The sequence below is a fragment of the Saccopteryx bilineata genome, chromosome 7 (assembly GCF_036850765.1).
Source record: "Saccopteryx bilineata isolate mSacBil1 chromosome 7, mSacBil1_pri_phased_curated, whole genome shotgun sequence".
Taxonomy (NCBI): Eukaryota; Metazoa; Chordata; class Mammalia; order Chiroptera; family Emballonuridae; genus Saccopteryx; species Saccopteryx bilineata.
The window spans coordinates 49,973,750-49,997,912 of record NC_089496.1 but is presented as its reverse complement, the minus strand read 5'-3'; the positions used below and the strand labels follow the sequence as shown (position 1 = coordinate 49,997,912).

The following is a 24,163-nucleotide window of genomic DNA, read 5'->3' as shown; positions in this document are numbered from 1 at the left end:
GAGAGAAGTCTGCAACCTGGAAGAGGGCCCTCACCAAACTGTGCTGGCACCCTGATCCCAGACTCCCAGCCTTCATAACTGTGAGAGATAACTTCCTGTTGTGGATGGTCTGTGAGAGATAACTTCCTGTTGTGGATGGTCTGTGAGAGATAACTTCCTGTTGTGGATGGTCTGTGAGAGATAACTTCCTGTTGTGGATGGTCTGTGAGAGATAACTTCCTGTTGTGGATGGTCTGTGAGAGATAACGTTCTGTTGTGGGTGATCTGTGAGAGATAACTTCCTGTTGTGGATGGTCTGTGAGAGATAACTTCCTGTTGTGGATGGTCTGTGAGAGATAACTTCCTGTTGTGGATGGTCTGTGAGAGATAACTTTCTGTTGTGGGTGATCTGTGAGAGATAACTTCCTGTTGTGGATGATCTGTGAGAGATAACTTCCTGTTGTGGATGATCTGTGAGAGATAACTTCCTGTTGTGGATGATCTGTGAGAGATAACTTCCTGTTGTGGATGGTCTGTGAGAGATAACTTCCTGTTGTGGGTGATCTGTGAGAGATAACTTCCTGTTGTGGATGATCTGTGAGAGATAACTTCCTGTTGTGGATGGTCTGTGAGAGATAACTTCCTGTTGTGGATGATCTGTGAGAGGTAACTTCCTGTGGTGGATGGTCTGTGAGAGATAACTTCCTGTTGTGGGTGATCTGTGAGAGATAACTTCCTGTTGTGGATGGTCTGTGAGAGATAACTTCCTGTTGTGGATGTTCTGTGAGAGATAACTTCCTGTTGTGAGTGGTCTGTGAGAGATAACTTCCTGTTGTGGATGATCTGTGAGAGGTAACTTCCTGTGGTGGATGGTCTGTGAGAGATAACTTCCTGTTGTGGGTGGTCTGTGAGAGATAACTTCCTGTTGTGGATGGTCTGTGAGAGATAACTTCCTGTTGTGGGTGGTCTGTGAGAGATAACTTCCTGTTGTGGGTGATCTGTGAGAGATAACTTCCTGTTGTGGATGGTCTGTGAGAGATAACTTCCTGTTGTGGGTGGTCTGTGAGAGATAACTTCCTGTTGTGGGTGATCTGTGAGAGATAACTTCCTGTTGTGGGTGATCTGTGAGAGATAACTTCCTGTTGTGGGTGATCTGTGAGAGATAACTTCCTGTTGTGGGTGGTCTGTGAGAGATAACTTCCTGTTGTGGGTGATCTGTGAGAGATAACTTCCTGTTGTGGATGGTCTGTGAGAGATAACTTCCTGTTGTGGGTGATCTGTGAGAGATAACTTCCTGTTGTGGGTGGTCTGTGAGAGATAACTTCCTGTTGTGGATGATCTGTGGCCTTTTGATGTAGCAGCCCAAACGAACAAAGACAGTGAGCACCAGCTGAAACTATAAAATGGAGTTAATAATACAAACCTCTGAATAGTCTTTTAAGATCAAATGTGACAACATTTAAAGTGCCAAGGCCAGCGCTTGAAAATCAGCAGAGACTCAGTAGCTGTCATTTTCTGTCCCTCTTTCTCCCCCACTTTTCCTGTGATATCGCATCTGCTCTTGTGTGACTGACTCTGTGCCTAACAGGAACCACAATGTATTAATAACTCAGAAGCATTGGCAGATTTTGTCTCCTGTGTCCCTTTGATGAATGTAAAAAGCAATGCCCTTCTTTCCTGTCATTTGACATTTCAAATATATTAAGTCTCTTGTCTAAAAACTTGAGGAGAAAGCACCGCTTTCTTATAAAAACCACACCAACTTCCCTCTTGAGAATCACGGGTTAGGAAAAAAAAAATCAGAGCTCTAGTTTGCAGCGGCTGACAAAGCACTAATTGCTTTTAATGATCTTTAGGATATAACTTAATTAATGACTGCGTTAAAATGTTCTGCTGCTTCAAGCTTTGCCTGCCTCATTCGGCCAGCCCCTCTGAGCGCTCCGAGAAAGCTCACAGCTGTTTGGGACCATCCCCTCATTCTCCTCAGGTATCTGCCTGCCCAGGGAGATGTTTTTCCCCTGCAATTTGTATGTCTACAATAAGAAAAAATGAGAGGAAAATGACTAATAAATCTATTCTTTACTTTAAATTGAGTACTTGCTAAAGCAAGAAAGCTTTCCCCAGGTAAATGAAATCCAAGGAAAGGTTACAACCACCATGAAGTGCTGGGTATTACAATCACAAGCCTAGAGCTTGATTGATCAATAATTCAAATACTTATTGACCATCAACCACAGACTTGATGGATATTAAGAAAGGTCTTATGTGCTAGGTCTTATGGTCCTATGTGCTTGTCTCTGATCTCACCTTTAAAGGACCAGTCAGGACCAGCTTTTACTGTTAACCAGAAAAATGCCCAATAAGTAGAGTGCCACTTTAATTTATTACCCAAATCAGGCCATTTCTCAGAGGTAACAGTCATGCATCAGTGCTACTGCTGAATTATAGCTGTCCCCTCCTCCTTCCTCATTCTTTCTTCTAATTACTCCGCAAGTTCTGTGGACTGTCCCTTCAAAATATCTCTATTACGTGGACCATCCTCTCCATTCCTGCTCTTCCGGACCCTGACCATCTCTTTTTATGTGTGTTGATGAGTGTTTATGGTGGGAAGATAATCATAACATGAAATGTATCACATGAACCGTTTTTTAAGGGTTCAGGTCGGTGACACTGAGTAAGTACGTTCACACTGGCGTGCCACCATCGCCACCGTCCATTTCTGGAACTTTCTCATCTTCCCAAATGGAAACTCTGTATCCACGAAACACAAACGTTTGGAAAGCTTCCTGAATTTGTAGCTTATTCTTACCCGGAGGCCACCCCAATCTTTTCCATATCATCCCAATTTTAGGATATTTGCTGTCCAAGCAAGTACCCCTTGCCATGTCTTGCTTGATTATTGCTGCAATCGTCTGAGACCTCCACTCTGCTGCCGCCCGGATGCCCACAGCACTATCAGAGCTGGTGCTTCAGGGCAGAGCGCCGTTCCCTGGCCTACAGGCCTTTCAGTGCCTACGCTGTCCTACGAGATGACACCCGGTCTCATAGGCCAGGCGTCCAAAGCCTCCCCTCCTCTTCCTCAGCCTTCCTCACCTTGATCAGGATCATCCTGCCCATAATCATACATCACACACCTCATGTAGACCACATCAATATCTTTTATATAATCCATTCTATATGATTACAAAGGAGCAAAGTGCTGTGAAGAGATAAGGTGGGGTGAGAGGTAATAGGGGCCCTCACTTGTCCTGGAGGTTGGGGACCCCCTCCCCAGAGGAAGTGAAGTCTTGGCTATGATCTGGAGGAGACAGCGGCGTTTTAAACACGGAGGGCGCTGGTCACTCAGGCAGAGGGAACGGCAGGTGCCCAGCCTCAGAGGCCAGAGGGAGTGTGGCAGAAGCAGGTGCACAGGCCGTCTGAGAGCCGGAGGTGAGGCTGGCCTCGTGCACAGCGTTGGAGGTTTTTGAACTTTCTCATTGAACGATGGAAATTTACTAGAGGGCTCTAATCAGGAAAGTGAAATAATTGATTTAACTTTTTTTTTCCCCCAAAGATCAGACATTTTGTTTCTATCAATATATAGATGTAGAGGCTAAGTATCTGAACTGAACGGTCCTGGACAAGTATACAAGAAATTCTTAACAGCGCTCCCTCTGTGGGGTGCCTGCTACAAGGGAGGAAGTGGGAGGAATATTTTTATTTTCCATCTCGCACTCGATTGTCTGCTTAGTGATTTCCCAAACAAAACGATCGCTCTGACTGCTGGGTGGAATGGGAACTGCAGAGGGGTCAGAATAGATAGGATGCTATTGCAAGAGACAGAATGAAAGATGGTAAGACCGCTGGGCGCGTGTTCCGACTCGACTGTCCCTGCATCTCATCCTATCTCCTGGGGAAATGACTGCAGTCACGTGGCCTAATGATTTAGGGGAGAGAATGTGCTCCCAGAACAACTGAAGCTGCTGGATGTGGCGCAGGAGCCCTAAGATGGGAACAGAGTCGATGGCCTCACCTGTCACCCCGGTGAGCGCATGGTTGGGGGGAGGCGGGGAGCAGGCAGAGCTGGGCCCCGCCCTGGGCCCTCCCCTCTGTACAGTGCTTGACACCCGTTCTCCATTGGTTACCACGGGGCGGGGCCCTCTGTGGTCAATGCTGACTACTCATGGATTGTGAGTTTTGTTTTCTGCAAGTTCTTATTCTATGATTTCACATGTGAACAATGGGAAGTTGAGTTGATTGCCCCATTTTATCGAGGACAAAGCTGAAGTCCCATGAGTAAGCAGGGTCAGAGACCAGATTCCAATCCGGGTCTGCTGGCCACCAGAGCTGGGATGAGATATTGTGACGACAATAGGGGCGATTAGCTCACCGTAACTGTCCACCAATAATCATGCCAAACCCGTCATGGAAATGACCCCGTTTAATCTCTCCGACTTTATATGGTTGATGCCGGTGTCATTCCTGTTTTCTGCGTGGGAAGGCTTCTGTGCCTGTCTGAGCTCCGCCCGCTAGAGGAGGGGGGCTGGGCCAGAGTTTGGGTCCGCTGACGGCCAAGTCCCGTTAACAAGCGCGCGCTGCTGCCTGTCAGCAAGGCAGGGGCAAGGGCTCCTTTCTGGGTGGCATTTGGGCCGCACCTGCTCTGTATGGTTCTAGTTCCTACCTGGGTGCTTTCTCTGGTTTCTAGACCAGGTTAGCCCCGGCTGCTTGGGCCTCAGGGCGCTCTCTATTTGTCCTGCCGTAACACTCATCACACTGTGTTATAACTTCTCTTTTTTCATTGGCTGCCTCCTCCGTTACACAGATGGTTTCTGAACTCAGACCCCAGGAATGGTTGGTCATTTCTGTATCCCCCTTTGCCTGGCCCACTGTCTGGCAGAGGGTGAGTGCCCTGCAGGTGTTTCTAGAAATAATGAGTGAATGGAAAGAGGCATGAAACAAACAGTCTAGAGAAAGTCACTCCCTGCACTGATGTGGCAGGTCACCTCCTTGGTCTCAGACCTCCTGTCTGTGGACTATGCTGGCCAGGCCCCTGGGACCCTTTTGGCCACCATGGCCTTGTACTCCACGGGGCTGGTACCAACTCCAGCATGGGGCTTTCCCAGTCCCCAAGTAACAGAGATGCATTTGTTTCATATAACATGCATCCTTGCTCCATGACAAATGTGCTTTCTTCCACTTACTCCTTTGCAACTGCCGGCCCCGGACCTTTTATGCTTCCACCGTTACCTCATGGAGAAAAAATGAGCGGAGAATGAGGAATCAATTAGGTAGCAAGAAAATAAACAGAGCTAAAGCAGAGCAATTACACCAGAGCTAATCACCTCCCCTGTGACAGTGGGACAGTTATGCCGAGTGAATTTGGAAACAACAGAAGTTGTGTTGACCCTGAAAATCATTGTATTGCCTTCCCTGTCAGTCAAGTCCTGGGAGCCTGATTTAACTGGTGACAGAACGGCTAAATCTTTATTCACGCACTGCTCTCTCACGGCTTTGCCACAGAAGATAGGACGCCTTTCTTTTTCTCTCTCACCTTCCTTCTCTGCCTTTCTCCCTCTCTCCTGTCTTTTTTCCTCCCTTCCTTCTTTCCGTCACGTACAGCAAAACTGAGCGAGGTGGCCCTGGCCGGTTGGCTCAGCGGTAGAGCGTCGGCCTAGCGTGCGGAGGACCCGGGTTCGATTCCCGGCCAGGGCACACAGGAGAAGCGCCCATTTGCTTCTCCACCCCTCCGCCGCGCTTTCCCTCTCTGTCTCTCTCTTCCCCTCCCGCAGCCAAGGCTCCATTGGAGCAAAGATGGCCCGGGCGCTGGGGATGGCTCCTTGGCCTCTGCCCCAGGCGCTAGAGTGGCTCTGGTCGCAACATGGCGACGCCCAGGATGGGCAGAGCATCGCCCCCTGGTGGGCAGAGCGTCGCCCCTGGTGGGCGTGCCGGGTGGATCCCGGTCGGGCGCATGCGGGAGTCTGTCTGACTGTCTCTCCCTGTTTCCAGCTTCAGAAAAATGAAAAAAAAACAAAACTGAGCGAGGCACTCAATGGCCAGATATGTCCACGTTAGGGGTGTGTGTGAGGGACGGCGACGTGTCCCCTCTGTCCAGTGCTTGATGCAATGTATCAGGCAGGCCTGCCTTGGTCATTCAGTCTGGCATTTAGGGAGTGTCCGTTGTGTGTTGGATTTGGAATCCAGAAACTGAGAGATAACAGTTCCTGGACTCGAGAGGTACAGCCGCACAAGCCGGCAATGACGGGACCTCGAAGCCTTCACGGCGACACAGACAAGCTGAAGGCGGAGGTGAGCGAGGGGACACCTGAGGCAGGACGTGGCCTCGGGTGGGCAGGGGCAGCTGCATTGGAGTTGGCATTTGATGAGGGAGTGGCAGAAGGTGAACTGGTTTGCCAGGAGCAGGGCAGGGTGGGCGTGGGGTGGCTCGGGGCCAGGGATGACCCGTGCAGGGCACCAGGTGAGAGGAGCCTGGGGCATTCAGGAAGCACAGGTGGTCGGTGGGTTGGGGCTGTAATACGAGGTACAGGGGGTGTGTCCCCAACTTCCCCTGGAGCAGCTAGGAATCTTTAAAAGTGACAGTGATCTCATCCTAGCAGATATGAATGCAGAGCAAGCTACAGCAATGAAAACCATGTGGTCTTAGGGGGCAGAGAAGCCGCTAATTTAGCTGTGTGTGTGTGTTTTCTCAATTATGCCCATCGCTATTAACTAAAAATAAAACTGTATTCAAAATTAGGGAGGAAATGGCAAACTAGGGAAACACAACACATAAAAAAGCTTATTGTGTAAGGAATATCTCTAAAGGTAGAGAATACAGAAAATAACAAAATAAAGAGAATAAAAGCTAAGGAACAGAGCACTTATAAATATAGATATGTAAACAACAGAATTGCCGTTTCATACCAAGGAGAAGAGACAGATTTTTCTGTGATGTTGAGGCAAGTGACCTTGCATTAAAAAAAAAACCCCAAATTTAACAGATCTCTAATTCCTAGCTACCATCGAAAGTAAATGGCATTGGGACAATTGGCAAATCAAATCAAATGTATTTTTAAAGTGATATTTTTAACATGCTTCCGACATTAAAATCATTTTCAAATAATTAATATCATAAGTCATAAAAAACTTAAAGTGTAGAAAAGTATATTTTTATCATTTCATTTCTTAGGAATAAAAAATACAGAGACGCCTGGGTCGATGTGAATACACTAACAGGTAAAATTCCTACCTAAGTCACAGAAGCCGTGTGTATTTCACTCATATTTTCACATGTGTTTATACAGAGTTTTGCAAAGTGCTCTCCTCCTTTTAACATTTGGCTTTCTCACTTCTAATGTTACTATTCACGCTCTGTCTATTCTTCTTCATTATGCCAGTCTTAGGATCCCAAAGCAAAAGAAACCATATTCAACAGGAAAGGGCAAATGACAGATTAGGAAAATATCCTCAACATATAATAAAAACAGGAGGAGTTTACGTAAAGAATATCTCTGGAGTATAGAGAAAATAAAATAGAGAAAGATGGGTGAAAGAGTATCAATAGGTAATTGCCTTAAAAAATAAAAATGATAAACATAGGAAATGTGTTCAGCCTTATTTGTAACGAAAAAATGTAAATTACACAACAACAAATACATACACGTGTATTTGCCTATGAATTTGGTAAGGATATATAGCTATACACCTTTGTATCTATCTATGCATATCTATATCTATATCTCTATATCCACATCTATCTATCAAGGGTATATAATGTACAAAGGACAATAAAGCATGAGTGATCACTTTGACTTGCTTTTGTCCTTTTAATCTTAGAATTAAGAATTTAATATTATCTAAAAGAACTACAAATAGCAGAATCAAGGTCTGGGAGCCATAGTGTGAGAAATAAATAAAGAAAGAAAGAAAGAGAGAGAAAGAAAGAAAAGAAAGGAGGGAGGGAGGGAGGAAAGAAAAGAAAGGGAGGGAGGAAAGAAGGAAAGGAAGGAAGGGAGGGAGGGAGGGAGGAAAGAAAAGAAAGGGAGAGAAGAAAGAAGGAAAGGAAGGAAAGGAAGGAAGGAAGGAAGGAAGGAAGGAAGGAAGGAAGGAAGGAAGGAAGGAAGGAAGGAAGGAAGGAAGGAAGGAAGGAGAAGAAAAAAAAAAGAGTTGAACCTTAGCTGTGACAGATATGAAATTGTAGCAACTTATCCTGGGATACAGCTGGGAAATTCCCTCTGAGCCTGGTCTTGTTTGGGGGGCACGGTAGGAGCTGAGGGTGCTGGGTTCGCCAGAGAGGAGCTCTGTCTCTAACAGGAGGACCCTGGCCACTCAGGAGTGGCGGTCATGACTGAGCAGAGAGGGAACGCTACCGCTACCGAGAAGCTCCAGGGCAGAGGGAGGTCACTCTGAAGGCTCCTGGTTCCGCCCAGGCAGGAGGCAAGGAGGAACATTTGAGGAGGCCTTCGCTGGACGAGCGCTGAGTGAACCCCGCCATGGGAGTCATGCCCTTTAACCATCCAGTTACACTTTGCTCTCCCCAAGGACAGCACAAAAGCACCCGAGTTGGGCTGTAGGCAAGTCTGAGGAGGAGTCCCGGTGGGAAGAAGCAGCTCCCACAAATGGGGCCCGTTCCAGACAGTGAAAGACCCACCGGGCAGGTCCGGGTGGACAGCACAGTGGGAGCCACGTGGTTCACACACGTATACACCCTTCTGAGCAAGGGCTTTGATTGGTTTCAGGAACTGATAGGAAATCAATGAGGAGAGAAGCAGGGACCCATGTTGCCCCTGGAATCGATGAGTCAGCTACCTGTGACAAGCTGAGCTTTCTTCCAAATCCTCTCTCATGTCTGGGACAAGCATCTCTTCTTCCCACCTGCCCCTTCTAACGTTGCTATGACTCGCCTCTAACTGGTCGTCTAAAACACCTGCGTGGTTCCTTCAAGACTCATCCCGAGTTCCGCTCTGTGGAGAGGAGCACAGTAAGTTGAAATGAATTGTAGATGTTAATTTATCAGTGGGGCAGCGATGACTGCACAGCCTCTATTCTCAGCAAGGCTGTGGGCTGGCTCAGGGGGCTCGTTCCGCCCCGTCTGACCTCAGATGGAGAGCGAGTCCTTTTGCCTCTTTGAGCCCTAAGTCTGTTCTTGTGGAAAAACTTGGGAGTTGAATGATGGGATGACTAACATTCTCTAGCGTTAGTGTTTCCCAAGACTACAGGTGAGCAAAGCGCAAGAACGAGTGATTCCCATATTATCAGAAAACAGTTGAAAAATACTTAACCACATCACGATAAAAGAAATGCATATCGAAACAGTGGAATATTTTTCTTTAAACCCTATGATTCGCAAAGATTTAGTAAAGAGATGGCACCACCTTCCACTGGGCAAAGGGAAGAAAAACCCGAGTTCTTATAGGCTGTGTGTTGGCAGGAAGCCACCGTTCCTAGAGGACAGTTCATGAATATGCATAAGTCTTCCAATGAGCGTGGGCTTTGATCTAGCAGCTCCACCAGAATGAGTTCTGAGGAAATAACCAAGGACCCAAGCGATTTTAAGTGCAGAGATTTTTATCCCAAGATTATTTATACTACCAACACCAAAGGCTGATCTTCCTTTGCCCAGGACAAATTATGTGACACATTGTGGCAGGCTGGGGGACACTCGGAAGATGCAGGATTGTGAGACCAGCCTGTCCCACATTCACACAAGACACCCAGGTATCTTCCTGCCACCCCCACCCATGCAGAACCACCTTTCCAGAGGTGGCCCTGCCCTGTCCAGGTGGCTGCGGTCTTCTCTGCTGAAAGACCAGCACTAGCCCCCCCCCTGCTGGCCGCAGGACAAAGGGGACATCCAATGACTTAGTTGCTAAGGCCCTTCATAGTTGAGCTTGACCCACCTAGAAAGAGCTTATTGTCAACTTCTCTCCCACTGGCTCTGCCTGCCTGTCCTCTTCTGTCACCAAACTCACTCTGACCTCCGGTCCCCAGGGAGCCAGCTATCTCTCCATTTCCCCCTTCTCCTCTCTGAATCCTTCTATATCCTTCAATGTGGCTTCTGAGAAATGTTTCCTGCCAGTACCTGACCTCGCTGCACACATACTCTGCCATATCTTTTGTGCCATTGTGGTTTTTGTTCGGCTTTGTTTCAAGTATGTCTATCTTTTCAATGATAAGATCTCTGAGACTGGTACTCTGTCTTATATCTGAAAGGCTGAAGAAAGAACAGGGTATGAAATCAGACAAACCTGGGATCAAATCCTTTGTGATGTTTTATTAGTCACTTACCCTCTCTGAGCTCGAGTTTTATCATTTATTAAAAGGGGACAGCAGTAGGTATTCCATAGATTTGTTGTGTGGTTAATGGGGTAATTGTCAGCCACTCAGTATAATGCCTGTCCCATGGTAGACACTCAGAAAACCTTAGTTTCCTGCCCCTTATTCTGCTTTGGAGAAGCTGGGCATAGCACAATCCCCCCACCCCCGGAGAACACGAGGAACCGTGAGTGAGTCGTTGCGGGGGAGAGCGTCAGTTGGACCGGGAGAGCTTTTACCTGATGATTGCCAGAGGGAGGAAGAACACCAGGAAGGCCACGATGGTCATGTACGGGGTCCAGTAGGAGTCATCGGGCCACAGCGCCCAGCACTGCACTTCGCCGTTGGCGAGCTTCCTCTTCCCAAATATGATCAGGGTGGGAATGGCGAACAGGAACGAGAGGCCCCAGGCGACCGCGATGAGCACCTTGGCTTGCTTTTCTGCTCAAAGGAAAGAGAGGGGGGCTGGGCCTCAGGATGCATTCTTCGGGAGGGCACTTAGAGTCCAGTGTAGAAAAGGGTCAGCATGCGAGGGGAGCTCTGGGCCGCTTTGAGCCTCAGTTTCCTCATCTGTGAAATAAGGACAGCAGGTCCTACATCTAGGGCGGAGGCATAGATCACTTACATGTATCAATATCTCTGTCCTGTTCTAATGATTTCCTCAGGATGAACTCTTAGAAGCAGAAGACTTTGCCAAATATTGTTACATTTCCCCCCAAAGTGTCTATGATGTAGGGCTCCGAGTGAAAGTGCATGGAGCTCCGGCTCCCTTACACTGCGAGGAGTCTTTCCCTTAATGTTGGCATCTACTTGGTCAGATTTCCTGTCCAAATGTTTAATCTTGCCGTCCTTCCACTAGTAGTCAAAAAGAGCCTGTCTATATGTCCTTTCTATATGTTGTGTTTTTTAATAATTTTATGTCCTGTGCCCACGTTTTCAACTGGTATGTTATTTCTTTGCCAGAGTTCTTGATAAGGAAGATATTAGCCCTTTGCCTGTGATATATAAATACTTCTGATTTGTTATTTTTACTGTAAGTATGATTCTGAGGCTTATTTATATAATGAATTAAATTTTTTTGATATATTAAAAACTATCTCCATTTCCCCTTATTGTTTCTGCTTTGGGTGGTGTTCCTAGAAAGCCCTTTCTCTCCCACAACTTATGAACGTTTTACCCTCACCCCTCCCTTTCCACACTGAACAGGTTCATTTTTCTCCTCAAGCTGGAATGCGCTTTGTAATCAGTTGTGACAGGTGGTCAGCTGATGTTTTTTAAATGCTTAGCCATTTTAACATCATATACTAGCTCTTTCTTTTCTTACTAATTGGATGCCCCACGTGCTTTACGCAGGTTACTTGGTTCCAGCCTCCCATTATGTTAATTATCACAGTATTATATTTTGTTTTAATACTGCAGATAGCACTGTATATCTCTTCATTGTTAGGATATGTTTTCCTAATTATTTCATATCTACGTTTCCTAATGAATCTTAAAATCGCCCATCTCTGTGGAGTTTTTGGCTACAGAAACTACCATTTTAATAAAAAATAAATCATTAAAAAAGTAATCAATGGAACGTGCCCCCCCCCCCCCCCTTTCTCCTCTCCTTCCGTTAGGTCAGGAGCCTCGTGCCCGCTTAGCCGCAGGAGGGTCCCGCCGGCTTCCCCCTGGTCCGCTCTCCACAGAAAGGCCGTGGGGCTCCTTGGGGAGTCTTTTCTCCTGCCTTCCCTCAGCTCCGTGCCCCCCACAGTGGCCCCTGAGTCCCTATGAGTTGCGGGTCCACGGTGACGCTGGCGTAGGGTCCCCCTTACGCCCTGGTCTCCCTAACTACCTCCCCCTGTAATCAGGGGCATCTTTGCCGCCTCCCACAAGGCCACCCAGCTTTCCGAGGGGCGTTGGCATTTCTGTTAAACCTGCTCCCTGCGTGCTGGGGAGGCCTGGAAGTTCGGGTGTCTGGAGGGCTCCTTTCTCAGGCGTCCATCCCATGCCTGCATCTTTCCCTGGCGCCACGGGAAACGGCGATTTCCCAAGTGCCCTATGTGGAACCTCCATTAATTTTGTGCTGAGGAAATAAATTGCTTTACGTATCCGAAAGAACACCATCACCTTCGTCGCCGCCGTTCTATTCAATAGTAATTTAGAGCGCTGTTCAGAGCGATGCACAGTGTCTCCCAGAACTCGTCGTATTTGCCTTGAGCTACATAGCGGATAAATATTTATATATATATTTTTACCCAATGAATATGGGGAGGCTTGTCACTGACCACGCCTCCCTCTCGGCTATGGATTCAAAGCCGTCCTGAGACACCCCTCACACGTTTTCTTTTCTTTTCTTTTCTTTTTTTTTGATTATTTATTTATTTTGTATTTTTCTGAAGCTGGAAACGGGGAGAGACAGTCAGACAGACTCCCGCATGCGCCCGACCGGGATCCACCCGGCACGCCCACCAGGGGCAACGCTCTGCCCACCAGGGGGCGATGCTCTGCCCCTCCGGGGCGTTGCTCTGCTGCGACCAGAGCCACTCTAGCGCCTGGGGCAGAGGCCAAGGAGCCATCCCCAGCGCCCGGGCCATCCTTGCTCCAATGGAGCCTTGGCTGCGGGAGGAGAAGAGAGAGACAGAGAGGAAGGAAGGGGGGGGGTGGAGAAGCAAATGGGTGCTTCTCCTATGTGCCCTGGCCGGGAATCGAACCCGGGACCCCCCGCACGCCAGGCCAACGCTCTACCGCTGAGCCAACCAGCCAGGGCCACACGTTTTCTTTATGCTTACTTTCCCTTCTCTCCTATTGCTTCACCTTAAAATGCTCCGGTGGCTGTCTTTTTTTGTACGCCACATCCAGTGCTTCCTGGAGCCCGCTGGACATAAAGAAATGAATGGTGAGCACAGCACAGGGTTGTGTGCATGTATGTATGGTAGACCGTCTCTCCCACTCCTCTCATCCCACTCCCTGCCTCCTCTCTACACAGTCACCAGGGCACGGCAGTGCCAGAAAGCTTGGTGCTGGCACACATACATGCATACACACATATAACCTAACCTAGAAGAAGCCTAAGAAACAGGTGTAAATTCTATTTTTAAGTTATTTTTAATTGCACACCATATACGGTATGTTTCTGGTTAAAAATTACCTTTTTGCATGTAAGTCCCTGTGGTCACTATGGCTAGTCCAACTCCCTTCCTCTGAAGCGAGGACTAGTTGGTGTGTGTCCTTGCAGGCAATTGGATATTATTCTGGGATCTCCCTTTTTCTTACATCCTCTCTCTCTCTTTCTCTTTCTCTCTCCCTCTCTCTCTCTCAGCATTGAATCCCTGCTATTCTAAGCAATGCTACAAGACACAACACGTGTACACATGCACACATGTGGGCGTTCCTCCAGAGAAGAGACCAACAACTAGAATTTCTGTGTCAAGAGGCTGCACGTTTTACATTTAATTACATATTGTTAAATTGCCACTCAGAGTACCCATGCCAACGCTATCTGATGCAACCTATGGCATTTGAGGACATTAATTGTGCTTATTCCAAAGTTCTGCTTGCTCTATTAAATCTTGCATCCTGAGGTGTAAATTCTGCAAAATGGCATTTTAAATATATGACCTATCTTCCACAGTTTGGCTTTTGTCACATTTTTAAATGAGACTTGATTACACCTCGTAGGCAGGCTCTTACTTTAGGGTCTTTATTTTATCAGTTTTCCCAGCCTGCTGGGAGAGTGCCATGCAGAGTCACTAGATGGTGGGTTCTTACTTGCTTTCAGGGTTGGGAAGAAGTATAGGCTCTGCCTGTGGGCAGAGAAATGAACAGCAGTCCCATGACTAGGTACCCAGCGCGTCCTCCCGGACACCACTGCTTCCAAAATGTCACTTTGCCTCTTCGAATCCAGCATCCCCACTACTTGCAAGCAGAGACCACTGTCCTTTGGGGACCGGGAGGACAGCAAGTAGGGAGACATGCTGTGACAACCTTCCTCCCTCCGCCCCAGGAGACCCCCTGCTGGCTCCCGGAGTCCTTCCTGTGCTGGGCATTTGCACGGTCTATTCGGGAAGCGCTCCAAGCACGCGGCCACATTGCTGCAGTGTCGCCTGCGGGTATCAAGGCTGTGTGGTTCCCGCCTTCCCTGTGGCCCTCTGCTTCCATCTTGCAGTGACTCCTCACTCTCCCTGGATCGAGGAGGGGTGCCCTTCTTCCAGTATGATTATCAGTTAAAGACATCTTCCCATTTATTTCTATGGTTTGGGGGGTAAAGAGGGCAAAGTGCTTGTTTCTGGAAAATGAACAAGTTGAAGTGGGAGAGTTGGTGTCTCTGAACAGGAACGTGTATCAACACTCCTCTAAGGGAAGAATCTGGGGGCACTGGCATCCAGGAGAGTGCTCAGCGGGCCCCGCCCTAGTGGCTCTCGGCCATCCATGGGACCACCAGCATCTCTCCAGGCCTCAAGGCCTCAACCTTTCCTCTTTACAGATATATTTTTGGACAATCAGACCCAGAACTGAAGAAGGGGGTAGAGGAGCAGGAGAAGGGGATAGGAAGAGAACCATTATTAAGTTTAACAGTGAAAACACCTCCCCGCCCAGGATGATTCCCTATGAAGCAGCAGTTGGTTGAACAGCTCACCTCCTTGCAGGAACTTCATGGGGTAGACGATGGCGTGGTATCTATCTATGCTGAGGGACACCAGCACGTAGGTGGAGGCGTAGAGCAGCACAACCTGCAGACAGAAACGAGGGGGGTGCGTGACTTCACAGACATGGGGGGGCATGGAATGGAAACTGGGAGTTTCATGCTGCGCAGCACACTGGACCCAGGGAGGGATGAGGTCTGACTGAGGGAGAGAGAGGCTCATTCCTGTCCTAAGAAGCAGGTTGCTATTCCTTTTTTTTTTTTATGACAGAGATAAAGAGGGGGGCAGATAGGGACAGACAGACCGAAAGGAGAGAGAAGAGAAGCATCAATTCTTCGTTGAGGCTCCTTAGTTGTTTATTGATTGATTTCTCATATGTGCCTTGACCGTGGGGCTACAGCAGACTGAGTGACCCCTTGCTCGATCGAGCCAGCGACCTTGGACTCAAGCTGGTGAGCCTTGCTCAAACCAGATGAGCCCGCGCTCAAGCTGGTGACCTTGGGGTCTCGAACCTGGGTCCTCCGCGTCCCAGGCGGACACTCTTTCCACTGCGCCTCTGCCTGGTCAGGCAGGTCGCCATTCCTGGTGCTGGAATTTGCATCGCTAAGTAGAGACAGCTGAGAAGGCTCCCAGCTCTCACTTGCTCACTCATTTCTCTTGGCTCCTTGGAGACACCACATTTTAGAATCAGTCTCTGTTTGGACATTTGCATGGTGCAGCTGTCGGTGATTGACTTTTAAAACTAAACTAATTTTCTCTGGCACAGTGGACATTCCAGAATAATGAGGAACTAAAGTGCATTTGCCTTTTATCAGCGTCAGCTGCTGAGAGGGGATGAAAGAAGGCTTTTGGTGTGAATGCGCTGGTCGACGTCACTCCTCGCCGTCTGAGTTGACACTAGTGGGCGCCCCTTTCCTCCCCGACGTCTCTAGCAGAGCCGTTCCCTGCGGTAGGTCCTTGCCTCTCCTTTCCTCCTCCCCGCCCTCTTTTATTAACCTCACCCGCGCCCTCTAATTATCCTGTGTGCAGTGTTATTTGCATACTTTGCAGAGAAGGAAATTAGGATGTAAGACCTTAATACCTCTTATGTGAAGAGCATACTCAAAATGTAATTAAATGGAATAGCTCTGGAAGGATGAGGAAGGTGAGAAAGATGGTCAGCCAACTTGGAGACTCGTTTCCACTGGAGTCCGGCCCCATCTCTGCTTCCGAACCTGGGGGGTCAAGCCCAGAGCGTGTGGGCGAGAAATGGGAAGATGGAAGTCGAAAGGCGAGTGTCTGAACTTTTTCTACAATGTCATAGAAATAACGTGACTTTGGCAGTAACCTCTGTCTGAATTTGGACCTTCTTGTTTTTATTCCCTGAGCTCAGGCGGATGCCAAGCTGCTACATTGTTGTACGTGGTCGTTATTTCTATTACACAACTGCTAATGCATCCCGGCACTAATATTCTGGAAGGTGTCCCAGGGAAGGGGCTCTGAGGTCCTAGGAGAGGTTGAAGGTTCCGTGAGGAATAGGAGAAGAATTTTCCTCTTTTTTTTTTTCTGAAGCTGGAAACGGGGAGGCAGTCAGACAGACTCCTGCATGTGCCCGACCCGGATCCACCCGGCATGCCCACCAGGGGCGATGCTCTGCCCATCCGGGTGTCGCTCTGCCACAACCAGAGCCACTCTAGTGCCTGGGGCAAAGGCCAAGGAGCCATCCCCAGTGCCCGGGCCAACTTTGCTCCAATGGAGTCTCGCTGCGGGAGGGGAAGAGAGAGACAGAGAGGAAGGAGAGGGGGAGGGGTGGAGAAGCAGATGGGCGCTTCTCCTGTGTGCCCTGGCTGGGAATCGAACCTGGGACTCCTGCACGCCAGGCTGACGCTCTACCACTGACACAACCGGCCAGGGCCGAGAATTCTCCTCTTGCTAAAAAGGTGATATTGGAACAGAAAGAACAATGATGGCCAAGTTTAACTCCCCCCCCCAAAAAAAAACAAAACCCAGGTCACTGTCTCCCTGGAGGAAGTTGGGATTTCTATGTGTGTGACCCATAAACTCACCGTTGTTAGGGCTGGCCACACACAGTTGAGGAGGTGACATCAGAGAGGGGACGGGAAAGAGAGCTCCCCAAGGGCAAACCCTAGAAGGTGATGTGCCAGAGGGTGTGGAGGTCAGAAGAACCTTGACCGTCAGAGAGAGTACACTGAGTGCAGTAGCTGGTGCCCGTTCCAAATCGGGAGCAGGAAGAAAGGTCACAATAAAGAGTGCCCGGAGAAGCAGGCAATGTTGATAAAAAGAAGGAATCTGCTTTGAGACACAGTCAAAAAGAGCATTTAATTTCAGGGCTCTTTAAGCATCTACGCAGGGGTAAAATATATATATTAAAGGACACAGAAAAGAACCGCATCCTTCTTTTCTCCACAAAAAATAAATGTCAGAAAACAGCATAAAAACATGTTGGAGTATTGAAATAAAAATTGCAATCCGAGAATTTTGTGAATGCATTTTGGGGCCAAGTCTTCTCTCAGATTTATAAGAACAGAGAAAATAGGACATCATATCCTCTCCCTGAAAAAAAAAAAATCTTCCTTTTGGAAATATTTCTGTTGATTGGGAATTGTTTTAAAATTAAGAACTCAAGAAGCAGAAAGGGGGTTGAATAATAATAGCTATGATAAGCAATGAGTCAGAAAAACACAAAGTGTTTACAAATAGCTGTGAATGTAGTTATAAAAATAGTTCAGAAAAAACACCCGGGGGTTTGAATGAGAGAAGAGAGTAGAAGGAAGAAGTCACATTAAATTTCCATATGGACATTCTAGACATCTCTCTCTCTCTCTCTCTCTTTCTCTTTTTACTTTGATAAAGACATAGGAAATTTAAAAGGAAAGATAAGCTATAATAGAGTGACTTAAAAACAGAGAAAAAATAATTTACTAGTTTCCTATGGCTACTATGACAAATTGCCATAAATTTTGTGGCTTAAACCAACATGAACTTATTCTCTGGCGTTTTGGGAGACCAGAAGTCCAAAATCTGTCCCAGAGAGTCAAAATCACGGTGCTCGCAGGACCACCCTTTCTCTGCGCCGTCCAGGAGCATCAGGACCCTGTCTCTTCCAGCTCGGGGTGGCCGTCAGCATTCTTTGACTGGTGGCCACACCAATCCCATCTCTGAGTCTGTGGTTACAATGTCTCTTCTGTCTCTGTGTCACATCTCCCTCTGTCTCCTTCTTAATAAGGACACATATGATTGTATTTGGACCCACCAGGATAATGCAGAATAATCTTCCCATTTCAAGACCTTTATCTTAGTCACATCTGCAAAGTCCTCCCCCCCGCCTTTGCCATAGAAGGTAACATACATAGGTTTCAGAGATAAAGGTTTGGATCTCTTTGGGGGCCATTTTTCAGCCTATCACAATGACTAACCAAGTAGAAAGAAAAATACAAGTAAATAGGAAAAAAGTTTGACACGCAAGATTAAAATGAAGTGGCTGAAATAACACCAGTCACGACTTGTGACCATAAATAAAAGTGACTTGAACATCTTCACTAAAACAAGAACTATTTACAAAACCATTCTTCAAAACCCAACTGTACACTGTTTAGAAGAGAAACCTCTAAACCCAAATGATTATCAAAGTTTACAAAGAGAGGGATGGCCTAAGTTATATCAAGCAACTAAAAACTAGAAGGAGGTTATTCATTATAATGCTACTGTTAGACAACTGAAATTTAAGGCAAATAGCCCTGCATAGAATAAAGGGATTATTTATATTAACAAAAGATACAATACATCATGGCAAGAGAATATTAGTAAACCTATAGGAAAAAGGTAAGATAACACTGAATATAAACTACCAAAATAGTCAGAGTTTTACAGAGGAAAAACAATAATACATAGATAGAAAAAAGTTAAACAAACTTTAAGAATACACATTATTAGCCCTGGCCAGTTGGCTCAGTGGTAGAGCGTCGGTCTGGCGTGTAGGAGTCCTGGGTTCGATTCCCAGCCAGGGCACACAGAAGAAGCACCCATCTGCTTCTCCACCCCTCCCCCTCTCCTTCTTCTCTGTTTCTCTCTTCCCCTCCCCCAGCCAAGGCTCCATTGGAGCAAAGTTGGCCCGGGCGCTAAGGAGAGCTCTGTGGCCTCTGCCTCAGGTACTAGAATGGCTCTGGTTGCAACAGAGTAATGCCCCAGATGGGCAGAGCATCGCCCCCTGGTGGGCGTGCCGGGTGGATCCCGGTCGGGCGCATGTGGGAGTCTGTCTGACTGCCTCTCCGTTTCCAACTTCAGAAAAATACAAAAAAAAAAAAAAATAATACACATTATTGTAAAGTATCTGGGTAACATTGCAAAAATTGGTCATAAACTAAACTACGAAGGAAAAAAAAAAACCTCAGTAGATTCCAAAAGTGGAACTTATGGGATTTACATATTTAAAACAAGCAATAAAAGCTGAAATTTTCTTTAATACCATTTGAAAATTTAAACACCCTTATAATTAACTTGAGTCAAGAAGGAAATCAAAGTACAATTATAGTCAATTCATAAATGTCAACAATGAAAATTCTCCACGTCAACAACATATGGGATACCATTTGGAGAACAGACGGCAGTTTGAGGACATATGTTTGAATTCTCACCACCCTACCCCTCAATTCTGACAAAAATGACCTAGGAAATAGGAAACCAAATAAAATCTTGCAGAGACGTGAGACTTAAACAGAGGAAACTTAATGAAATTTTATTTTTAAAAATACCAGACTGGATTTATTTAAAGGAGGATTCCTGGACTGACTGTTAGAAAAATTTTAATGTACTTTATATTTTCAGAACAATTTTAGATTTACAGGAGGAAAAAATTGGGCAGGTAGCATAGAAAGTTCCCATATTAAGCACCCCCTCACACACACTTTCCCGTATTTATTAACATCTCACATTAGCCTGGTCCATTTTTAAAAGTAGATCAGGGGTCCCCAAACTTTTTACACAGGGGGCCAGTTCACTGTCCCTCAGACCATTGGAGGGCCAGACTATAAAAAAAAACTATGAACAAATCCCTATGCACACTGCATATATCTTATTTTAAAGTAAAAAAACAAAACGGGAACAAATACAATATTTAAAATAAAGAACAAGTAAATTTAAATCAACAAACTGACCAGTATTTCAATGGGAACTATGGACCTGCTTTTAGCTAATGAGATGGTCAATGTCCGGTTCCATATTTGTCACTGCTAGCTGTAACAATTGATATGACGTGTTTCCAGAGCCGTGACGCGTATATCTGGCATCACCGGAAGTAGTACTATACGTGAACGATGCCAGGCTTTGCAGATAAGTACTCCACATACAGTGCATCCGCATCCTGTGCTCCTCTCACTGACCACCAATGAAAGAGGTGCCCCTTCCGGAAGTGCGGTGGGGGCCGGAAAAATGGCCTCAGGGGGTCGCATGCAGCCCGTGGGGCTGTAGTTTGGAGACCCCTGAAGTAGATGAACCAATATTGACACATTGTTATTAACTGCAGCCCATGGTTTTATTAAGATTCACTCTTGGTGTTGTGCATTCTATGGGATTTGAAAAATGCATGATGATATGTACCTGCCATTACAGTGTCCTACAGGAAAGTTTCACTGGATGAAACCTGCCCCCTCCCATACTTTTTACTGTATTCAGTCCCTCCAAGTCCCTGGCAACCACTGATTTGTTTTTACCGCCTCTGTAGTTCTGATGTTTCTATACTATTGAATAGTTGTAACTACATAGCATGCAGACTTTTCAGATTGGCTTCTTTCACTTAGCAGTGTACATTTAAGATTTCTTAAATGAACTTTTACCTCTTGATAGCTCAATTTTTTTTATTGCTGAATAATATTTCATTATATGGATATACCATAGCTTATTTATGCTGTGTGTGTGTGTGTGTGCGCGCGCGCGCGTGCGCGCATATGTATGTATGTGGTTTGGTAGCTCATTTTGTTTCATCCCCAAATAATAGTTTATCACATGGCTGAACCAAAGTTTATTTATCCATTCAGCTTTTGAAGAACATATTGCTTCCAGTTTTTGGCAATTATGAACAAGTTTTTATGAACTGCTATAAAGATTCTTGCACAGGTTTCTGTGTGAAAATAAGCGGTCAGCTCAATTGGGTAAATACCTAGAAATAGAATTAGTAGATCATATGGTAAGAATACATTCAAATTTATATGAAAATACTAAACTATCTTCTAAAGTGGCTGTACCTTGTACATTCTCACAAGGAAAGAAAGAGATTTCCTGTTACATTCTCTCTAGCATTTCATGTGATTGGATTTTTTCCTTGGATTGTGGTCATTCTAATAAGGAATGTAATGGCATCTCATTGTCATCCTAATTTGCAATTCCCTAAAGCCATATAGTGTCAAACTTCTTTCCATAGGCTTATCATCTGTATCTCTTCTTTAGTGAAGTGCCTGTTCAGATATGTGGCTCATTTTCAGGTGCGTTGTTCATTTCCTATTATTGAATCTTACAAGATCCTCGTATATTTTGGATATAACTCCATCAAATAGGTGGTTTGCAGATATTTTTTCTTATCCTGTGCCTTGTCTTCTTGGTCTCTGAACAGTGCCTTTCACAGAGAAGTTTACAATTTTCATGCAATCCAGTCTTTCAGTTTTTGCTCTCATGGATTGTATCTAAAAAGTCATTGAGACACCTGAAGTCCCCTAGCTTTTCTGTGTTATCTTCTAGTAGTTTTATAGTAGTGCATGTTTCATTCAGGTCTACCAGTTTTTCTGAAAGGTGTAAGGCCAGTGATTAGATTCTCCTCCTCTTCTCCTTTTTCTCCTCCTCCTCCCTTTTTTTTTTTTTTTTATCCTCTTCTTCATCCTTTTCTTCATGTAGATGTCAGTTAACTCCAGCAGCATTTCTTGAACAGGTCCTATCCTTTCTCCACTGAATTGACTTTGTTCTTTTCTCAAAAACCAGATGACTACGTGTGTGTGCATCTGTTTCTCATGTCTATTCTGTCCCATTGATCTACTTGTTGATTCTTTCACCAATTCCATGCTCTCTTGATTACTGTAGCTTTATAGGAAGTCTTGAAATCAGACAGTTGTCAGTCTTCCAAACTTGTTCTTTTTTTCCGCTATTTTGTTGGCTATTCTGTGTCTTTTGCCTGTCCATATAAACTTTAGTTTGTTTATATCTATAAAATAACTTGGTGGGATTTTGATTGGAATTGCATCGAATTTGTAAGTCACACTGGGAAGAGTTGACATCTTAACAACAGTGAGTCTTCCTATATGAACATGGAATATCTATCCATTTATTTAGATATCCTTTGATTTCTCTCATCAGAGTTTTGTAGCTTTTTAATATTTATCTTGCACACATTTTGTTAAATTTATACCTTAGTAAATCATACTTTGGTGCTAACATACATGTTATTGTATTTTTCATTTTAAAATAAAAGTTTTTTATTGCTGATATATTGACCTTTATACAGTAACTTTGTATTCTGAAATCTTGCTATTTTACCTAACAGTCCTACAGTTTTTTTTTTTCCTATTCTCTTGGATTGTTTATATAGACAACCTTGTCATTGGTGAACAAAGTAATCTTTATTGTTTTCCAGTCTGTATCCCTTTTACTTTATTTTCTCCTCCTGTTGAATTAGTTGGTACTCTCAGGGCAGTGCTGAATAGGAATGGTGGGAGGGGATATCTCGTCTTGTTCCCAGCCTTAGGAGGAAAGCTTCTGGTTTCTCATCATTGAATATGAGGTTCTCTGGAGGATTTTTTTTGTAGATGTTCTTTATGAAGTTAAGAAACTTTCCCACTTTTAGAGTTGTTTTATGTTCACAGCCAAATTGAGTGGAAGGTACAGAGACTTCCCCTCCCAGCCCATGGGTAGCACATCCTCCCTTGCTATCACAATCCCATGCAGGAGTGGTACAGTCAACGAACAAACGCCTGGAACCTGTATGCCTTCCAGTCATTGCAGAGAGCCCCTGTGTGACCTTTGGGGCATAGTTTTGACGCTCAGCCAGACAGCGGCCAGTTCTGCCTTTGCCTTCACTTCCTGCTTGCACACAGCTTCAAGGTCAGCCAAACGTAGGAGCTAAGGGCCTTCTCTCCTTCTTCCTAAGCCCGGGCATCATCCTGGTCATCTAGATTCTCAGGTCTCTCTTAGAGATTTTTCAAAGCACCTATGGCTATCTCGTTACTCAACTTATTTTGAAAAATATGGTTTATATATATATATATTTTTTATTTTATTAAATGTATTGGGGTGACAATGGTTAATAAAATTATAGAAGTTTCACGTGTACAATTCTGTACCTCAGCTGTCTAGTGCTTTGTGTGTTCACCACCCTAAGTCAAGTTCGCTTCTGTTTTCAAGCTTCACGTCAGTCCATTGTTTCCAGCTCTTATCCAAGACCTCAGGCGCACGTGAAGTTAATCAATTGCCTGTAATTTGTTTTGACAAATGCCTCCAGGGAGAAGGCTTTTCACAGTGGGTGAGTTCTGAATCAGGTACGATACAGGCAGCCTTGCAAGTGCGGTCTTCCAGAGAACCACCAGACAACCCGGTAACGACGCTCTCCCAGGAAGGAGGCTGTTAGGGGCTCTGGCCCTCTGCGGCTCTCTTCCCTGGCTGCCAGACTATTTGTTTTCCTCGTAAATGCAGGCTGTTAATTTGCCGGGTAGGCCGCAAAGCTGGAGCCTGGAGGACGAGACTGGCTGAAGCTAAAACACCTCGAATGCCATTTTTCTTACTGAGACCCAGCCATTCTATTGAATAAATGCTCCCTGGATTATTGCAAATTTTGGTTATCCAGAGTGCTTCAAATTTTGATTCTGACAGTTTTTTTTAAAACAGTTTTCTTGTTGCCTTTATAAAGTAGTGAATTAATCAGACTATTTTTTATATTCAGCCATTTTCACTGTATTACCAGAATATATTACATATATATATATACACATATATATATGGTGTTACTTTGATTTTCATTATACATACTATTAGAAGGAATATTACGACATGAATAACTCTTGCTCAAAAAGGTATTTTTAAGTTAGCAATTAGAAAAAAATGTAGGTCATAATGCGTTTTTGAAAGACGTGAAGGGAAGTGTCGCTACCTCGGTGATCCTTGCCTCCTGGTCCCCCACCCGCCATTTTGTCGTTCCCTTGTGTCTGTTCCAAATCAGGGATGACTCATGTGACTGATAGAATAATGCGGAGTGATGATGTATAACTTCTGAGATGAGTTCAGAAAAATATATG

General features: G+C 45.6%; 1 protein-coding gene across 2 annotated transcripts in view; it reads right to left on the bottom strand.

Annotated features, from left to right (window-relative positions):
• Positions 1-24,163, bottom strand: part of NPSR1 (neuropeptide S receptor 1) — a 99,823-nt gene that overhangs the window by 9,276 nt on the left and 66,384 nt on the right. The window contains exons 4-5 of one of the 2 annotated variants that reach the window (XM_066239764.1): positions 14,888-14,981; positions 10,509-10,710 (exon numbers count right to left, since the gene is read on the bottom strand). In XM_066239764.1, the coding sequence (XP_066095861.1) occupies positions 10,509-10,710; positions 14,888-14,981 (296 nt within the window). The remainder of the gene's footprint in view (positions 1-10,508; positions 10,711-14,887; positions 14,982-24,163) is intronic. The other variant, XM_066239766.1, reaches the window with a different exon arrangement.